Source organism: Octopus bimaculoides, chromosome 26, assembly GCF_001194135.2.
Source record: "Octopus bimaculoides isolate UCB-OBI-ISO-001 chromosome 26, ASM119413v2, whole genome shotgun sequence".
Taxonomy (NCBI): domain Eukaryota; kingdom Metazoa; phylum Mollusca; class Cephalopoda; order Octopoda; family Octopodidae; genus Octopus; species Octopus bimaculoides.
This window is the reverse complement of record NC_069006.1, coordinates 22416537-22424416: the sequence shown is the minus strand read 5'-3', so window position 1 is coordinate 22424416 and position 7880 is coordinate 22416537. Positions and strand designations below refer to the sequence as shown.

Genomic DNA, 7880 nt, shown 5'->3' with positions numbered 1-7880 from the left:
AAGCTTTAAGCTTACAGTTATTATTATTTACTGAATCGTCACTCGTCATCGCTTCTCTACTTAATGCATATGTGTGTGTGTGCATGTGTGGATATATATATATATATATATATATATATATCTCTAAACTCTGCCAAATTAGATTGGAGCCTGGTGTTGCCATCCGGTTTCACCAGTCCTCAGTCAAATCGTCCAACCCATGCTAGCATGGAAAGCGGACGTTAAACGATGATGATGATGATGTATACAAACATGTGTGTGGGTGTTTGTGTCTTGTCTTGTCTTTGACATCATGTGATAGTTGTAAATGCATGTCACTTTCATTGGAAACAGTGTCATCCATTTTCAATCTTCCGTGGAAAAACGTATCTGGCCATGGGGAAAATATTATCTTGCTTGGCAACAGGAAGAGTATCCAGTTGTAGAAAATGTGCCTCAAACAAAACCCACCTGACTCATGCAAGCATGGAAAAGTGAACATTAACTGATGATGATGACATGCCCTTTGGCACCCCATTACTGAAGTACATGTTATTATAAGTGCTCAAGTTGGGTTTCTGATCTGAGAACGACTCCCCACTCTTCAAGCAATGCTTGAGAATGGTCTTTGATGAAACCCTTCCTCCTCTATGCCCAAGTAGACAACAAAAGGCTTACAATATATTCGACCTCATGAGTGGTTGGCGTTAGGAAGGGCATCCAGCTGTAGAAACTCTGCCAAATTTAGATTGGAGCCTGGTGTTGCCATCCGGTTTCACCAGTCCTCAGTCAAATCGTCCAACCCATGCTAGCATGGAAAGCGGACGTTAAACGATGATGATGATGATGATGATGAACTGTGTGATGGAAAACCATACCATAATCCACAAATGGTCTCCATCCGTTATGACAACAACGTGGGTTCCAGTTGATCTAATCGACAGATAATGACATTAGGAAAACCACAAACTGAGAGATCAGAAGAGCAAAGTGACCACAAATAAAAAAAAAAAAAGTCAAAGAAGATACTTACATTATTTGACAACCCTTCAATCTTTTCAATGCCGTTGTCACTCAGGTAGAGTTCATCTAAGTTCACCAAGGCATCCAGACCTTCGATTTTAGTCAAGCGGTTGTCCTGTAAAGGGAGAAAAATGAGGATTATAACACAGCAGCAGGGATTAGTAGAAGACAGAGTCTAGGATGGAAGAGATCAAAACAAACTTTAACTCTTCAGCATTTAAACTAGTCATACCTGGCCCAAATACTATCTTTTATCTTCTTATTTCAGTAATTTGACTGTGGCCATGATGGAGCACTGACTTGAAGGGTTTTTTAGTTGAACGAATGGACCCAAGGACTTATTTTATTTACACCTAGTACTTATTCTATTGGTCGCTTTTGCTGAACTGTTAAGTTATGGGGTCTTAAACACACCAACACTGGTTGTCAAGCGGTGATGGGAGGACAAACAAGGACACACACACACATGGAAAATTTAGTACTAGTATAAAAAAGCAAAAAAATAACAACAAAAACTGAGGCACCCTAATTACATGTTTATACTGTACAGAGGTTAATCCTAGCCTGGGGACATGTAAGAGATAGAAAGCTAGTAAAGAGAAAGGAAAAAAACAAGCACACAGAAATGAAAGTAACACACTTGTAATCTGAAGTGTAGACTGCGTGAGTTGTTAGTTAAGAAGAAATCAAGCCACATACCTGTAGACTGAGACATGTCACGTTGACAAGGTTATCTAAACCAGAAATCTGAGTAATTTTATTCTTGCCCAGGTATAAGCCAGTCAGATTGATATGGGTGTTTAAATTCTCAATGACCTGTAGGAGAAGGGGAAAAAAATGAATGAATAAATAAGTAAAATATGGAAACTTTCAGCTTTTTATCAGATTTAATCTTTTTGCATTCAGATTACTCTGTGAAATATAATGCTTACTTTGTTTTGAATGAATCATGCATTATCTTGTAACCAGTACTGTGGAGTCAGTAACGGAAACCTTTGACTCCGACTCCTGAAAATTAGAAGGTTAATATTGACTTCAACTCCTATCAATTAATTATAGTAGAGAATATACTTATTCTTAAACTCGGGAGCCCCTGTGAGTGTTAAATCACATAGAAAATAGAGCAAAATATAATTACTGCCCTGTCTGCCTGGGGGTGGTTAGGAAATGGTCAATCACTATTCCATTCAGTCATGAACCAAAATGGCATTTCATCACTACCAAGGGAATAATCAGGATAGTTTTTTAAGACTGAATTTTTTATGTTATTTTATTCAAAAGAAAAAGCCAATGCTTGTTTTTAACAAAAGCTATTATAAATCTTTTATAATTCCTTTAGCATAAGCATAAATAAAATAGAAATAAAAGTAAGTTTATATTAAGCATTAAAAAAATCATTAAATCCTTTGCCATAAAACTGTACAATTCAGAGAAATCATAAATTTAATTGTAAGTCCTAAGAAATAAAATAGCATCAACAACTCCTTCCTTCATTGAAGCTCTGAGATCTGACTCGATAAGTTTTAGAGCAGAGAAAAGCCTTTTAACATTAACTTGAGTAGGAGGAATAGCTGTCACCATTCTAGCTGCTTCTCTGATGATTTCAGGGTAAATTTGAACAAGTTCTTCCAATGGTGTTGCACATGAACAATCATATTTCTCTATCTCTTTCAGTGCTGTATTGAAATCGTCTTTGAATTTCTTAAACTTAATATTCTTTAGCATTCAGGTTACTCTATCAAATATTATGCTTATTTATTTGTATTGTGTTGAATTTGGGTTGGATATAGAAGGCTTAAATGTTAAAAGGTTAAAACAACAGGGTTTTCTTTTTTTTTTTTAAAGAGAAAACCCATTTTGTTCCAGGTCAAAGGTGGCAAACCTGAGGAACCATTAAAGCCCTTATGTGAGACTTCAAGGAAAAAGTTAGCGTTTCTACATATCATTATCGTTTTTGTCATTTAGCATCTGTTTTCCATGCTGGCATGGGTTGGACGGTTTGACAGGGGCTGGTGTCCCCGAAGACTGCACCAAACTCCAATATCTGTTTTGGCAGCCCTTCCTAATGCTAACTACTTCATAGAGTGTACTGAGAGCATTTTTTTTCTTTTTCGTATGGACGAGGACAGTTACATAAAGAAGTACCGATCTGTAACTGTGGAGGGAACCTGTGGAAGGAGTAGACCCAGAAAGACATAGTACTCAGCCACTTGCACATTAATTTCATGAGCAGGCTGTTCTGTCGATCGGATCAACAGGAATCCCCGTTGTTGTAACCAACGGAGTGCCAGTTTATACAATGTCATCGGGTGATCTGCTATAAGCTAAAGCATATGTGTAAAGGGAGACAACAAATACGTTGTTAAAACCAGGCTTGCTAGACACAGCAGCAAGATCTAATATTTTTACTGATACATTACAGCTAACATGTCCTGAGTAAGGATCTAAAAATTCTGAGTCTAAGTAATGGTGATATGTGTGTGGGGGGGGAGAGAGAGAGAGAGAGAGAGAGAGAGATGTAAAGAGACAAATGCAACTGTACTGACATACCCGAATCTTATTGGAACCTAATTCCAGCATATCCAGGTTAATGAGTGTTTCAAGGTTCTCGATGTTGGTTATTTTGTTATTCACTAAATATAACTTGGTCAAATTAGTCAAATGAGACATATTTTCTATTTTCTTGATCCGGTTAAAAGAGAAATCTAGTTGACTGGAAAAAGAGGAAGAAACAAATACAGCATCAATCAAATTAGCCAAGTTAATGTCTCTTTGGGTTTTTAAAAAAATCTTTTCATTATTATTACAGTTTAATGAAGATTAATAAGATAGTACAAGGCAAGAAGCTTCAATGGATAAGATCTGCCTAACCTGTGTAAGCATAGAAAGTGATGTAAAAAGGATATTATGTGTATTTGATCATTTTATCTTTTACTTGTTTCCGTCATTAGACTACGGCCATGATGGGGCACTACCTTGAAGAATTTTAGTTGAATGAATTGACTCCAATATTTATTTTCTTTTTAATTTTAAGCCTAGTACTTATTCTATTGATCTCTTTTCCTGGAACACTAAGTTACAGGGACCTTAACGCATCAACACTAGTTGTCCAACAGCGGTGGGGAACAAACATCAACACAAACACACATGCAGACTGTCTTATATCTCGGACAGGCTTCTGTCTACAAATCCACTCACAAGGGTCTGGCCAGCATGCTTGATATCTCTGCAGCAGACTTCCCAAGTTTAACGCAAAATTTCATGTTGTCTCTTTGTTCCATCTTTCTGTCCATGACAAAAATCGCAGACTGCAGCAGCATGCATGTGATCACGAAAACACCAACTTCACAACTTGCAAAATAAACACAGAGATGTCACCTAAGCACATTGCCTCATGAAAGTCACTGCTAGCTCTCATTGTGCACGCAACCGCCTGCTGCCATCTGTTGGCATGCTACAAAACTAGTCCAGGAACTTTTCGATACCACCTCGTATGTATATATCTGATATTACTGGCACACACAGGCACCATACAGATTCTTCAATCATTGCTGGGACTCTATCACCTCCAACCATACAACACCAACGACATCACTTAGAAAATAAGAATAACTTACGTTAAATTAGTCAGCTCTGTTAAATTTTCTATTTTTGTTATTTGGTTGTCATACAGATCCAACAGATTTAAATGGACCAAAGTCGATAAACCTTCAATACACTTGATCAAATTCTGTCGTAGACACAAACTCTAAAAAAGACAGAGAAAAATAATTAAAGATCAAGTGAGGTGAAATAAACAGGCAGCAAGATGTGTTCCACCGAAGACGCTTAAGAAAGATTCCAAGAATATACTGGCAAGATCACATAACTGATGGAGACATTCTAAAGAGAATCAACATACGACCATTCAGTGGAATCCTTTCAGAATGAAGATTAAAATGAACCGACCCCCTATTTGGTTCAGGCACGTGATGTTGATAAGCCACAAAAATGGTTAAACATCAATGTCCATCGTTCCTGAATAGGATTTGGGGTGAGTTGCCTCCCATGTCAATGACTTTCAGGTGTTTTAAAACCTGGCACTCCGATGCAGTCAACCCCACCACACCAAATCGTAACCTACTAGCATATATATCAAGTATGTGTGGTCAATAATGTTTATTACACTAGCACAACTTCCATTTCATATTTGAATTTATTCTAACGCATGCATCGTGGGTGCATACCAATACATAGTTTTTACACCATATGCATATAAATTGTGGATTGGTGATACAATGCCAGTGCCCCATGACTGGTATGGAAAGCGGATGTTAAACAACAACAACGATGATGATGATGATGATGATGATGATGTGTAGCTTGGAGACCTGGGAGTCTTTCCAGGTCAAACTACTACTTCTCTGCAATGAGAAGTCACATTTGTGGTACTATGGACATGGGATTAGAATGTGGCAGGAAAGAATCACAAGATGGATGAGCCAAACAGCAGGAGTCCAAAGAGTAGATCAGGAATGAGATGGTTGGATAATATCCATAGGCGTAGGAGTGGCTGTGTGGTAAGTAGCTTGCTTACCAACCACATAGTCCCGGGTTCAGTCCCACTTCATGGCATCTTGGGCAAGTGTCTTCTACTATAGCCTCGGGCCGACCAAAGCCTTGTGAGTGGATTTGGTAGACGGAAACTGAAAGAAGCCTGTCGTATATATATATATATCTATGTGTGTATGTGTTTGTATGTCTGTGTTTGTCCCCCCAACATCGCTTGACAACCGATGCTGGTGTGTTTATGTCCCCGTAACTTAGCGGTTCGGCAAAAGAGACCGATAGAATAAGTACTAGGCTTCCAAAGAATAAGTCCTGGGGTCGATTTGCTCGACTAAAGGCGGTGCTCCAGCATGGCCACAGTCAAAAGACTGAAACAAGTAAAAGAGTCTCATGTTTAGGATTCCTGCAGGAAATATATATATATAAAAGAATGCCACATGAAAGAATTGTGAAACAGCCCCTTCGAGTTGAGCCAACCAGCAGGTGATCTAAGGGTAGACCATGAACGAGATGGTTAAATAATGTGAATAGTCTCATTGACCATACTTGGGAATCCAGCCAGAAAGTGTAATGATGGCCACCTCTAATAGGATTCTATGGAGGAGATTCTCTGAGGACTCTGCCCCAACAGTTCTCCCATGAAAAGCAGGTGGAGAACATAAATGGATGGATACATTACAATTTACTGACTCCAACTTAGTAACTCAATAATTGCTTCTGACTCCGACTCTACAGACCTGAGAATTCCAAAAGAAACAACAGCTGATTATATTTACCGTAACATTGGTGAGTCTCTCCATCTGTTCGATCTTACCAATCTTGCAATGACTTAAGTCAACATCCTGAGGTAAACAATGAAAGAAAAATAACATCTAATTAGTAATTAGAAAGCAAATTATTTTACATTTAATTGTATGTTAATAAACAATGTTGAATTGTAATTATAAAAGTAATTTTATTACTTTTTAATTACCTGAATAAACAGCTGTTCTGTAATTATAAAGTTAATTTCATCAAAATTAATTATTACACATAATCACTTCAATAAACTTTAATAATTACTGAGGATGATGATGATGATGATGATGGTGACACAACAACAAATTTTAACCCTTTGGTTACTAAATTTCAGTTGAAATATACTGCCTTTATTCCAATTAATTAGCAAAATAGTGAAGGATTTAATGAAAAAAAAAAGTCATTATGAAGCTGGTGTTTGGAATATAAAGTAACAAGGAATTTTGAAGGAAAATTATAATTGGCAGATATCAGCACAGATCAGCAAACAAACTGTTCACTGAAATTACAAACAAGACCCTTGGCTCTTGCTAGATTCAATAGTCCAGGGGTGTGACTGGCTAATGAGACACAATAATGTCAAAATACTGGCTGTCCCAGAATCCCTTCTACTAATAAATCTAATGTGTTATGAACACGTATCCATTGTAATTGAGAAGCTGTTCTCTTGTGACCAAACACAATAGCAATTGGCATATTTCCAATCAAATCTGATGAAACTTGGGGTAATTGGTTAAAAAAGTTCCCCGACCCCTACCCTAAAGGATTAAAACCATGAGTTTCTGTCAGAGCTAGGGGCTATCTTTAACAGGTTAGAATCAAAAAAGTTAAAGGTTCTATTTTCATTGTGAATCTAAAATGTCATAAAGTTGTGAAGAAAAAGTGAAGTTGAACTTGAGAATACAATATCAGCAACAGACAACAGCAGTGGCAATCAAAGAAACAAGGAATAAACTTACCAAAGCAGTTGGGTCAACAATGACAACTTCCTTTGACTGTTCGTCATCATCTTCTTCTTCTTTAGCTGATGATTGGGACTCCATATCATCTTCAAGTGTGAGCTTTCGGCTGGGGACCTGGGCAACGGTCTCTTTTGATTCCATCTTACCTGGAAATAGATATAATGGGATGTTAACATTGTTAAGTTTACAATGGTTGTGTGGTAAGATGCTTGCTTCCCAACCACATGATTTGGGGTTCAGTCCCACTGCGTGGCACCTTGGGCAGGTGCCTTCGACTATAGCCTTCAAGCTGACCAAAGCCTTGTGAGTAGATTTAGTAGAAGTAAACTGAAAGAAGCCTGTCATCATCATCATCATCGTTTAACGTCCGCTTTCCATGCTAGCATGGGTTGGACGATTTGACTGAGGACTGGTGAAACCGGATGGCAACACCAGGCTCCAGTCTGATTTGGCAGAGTTTCTACAGCTGGATGCCCTTCCTAACGCCAACCACTCAGAGAGTGTAGTGGGTGCTTTTACGTGTCACCCGCACGAAAACGGCCACGCTCGAAATGGTGTCTTTTATGTGCC

At 38.1% G+C, this 7880-nt stretch overlaps 1 protein-coding gene across 1 annotated transcript in view; it reads right to left on the bottom strand.

Annotated features, from left to right (window-relative positions):
- LOC106881581 (protein phosphatase 1 regulatory subunit 7) overlaps window positions 1-7880 on the bottom strand; it is a 20869-nt gene that overhangs the window by 9722 nt on the left and 3267 nt on the right. Inside the window, exons 2-7 of the mRNA XM_014932035.2 lie at window positions 7308-7456; window positions 6327-6392; window positions 4620-4750; window positions 3553-3715; window positions 1702-1818; window positions 1013-1117 (exon numbers count right to left, since the gene is read on the bottom strand). Coding sequence (XP_014787521.1) covers window positions 1013-1117; window positions 1702-1818; window positions 3553-3715; window positions 4620-4750; window positions 6327-6392; window positions 7308-7451 — 726 coding nt within the window. The 5' untranslated portion in view covers window positions 7452-7456. The remainder of the gene's footprint in view (window positions 1-1012; window positions 1118-1701; window positions 1819-3552; window positions 3716-4619; window positions 4751-6326; window positions 6393-7307; window positions 7457-7880) is intronic.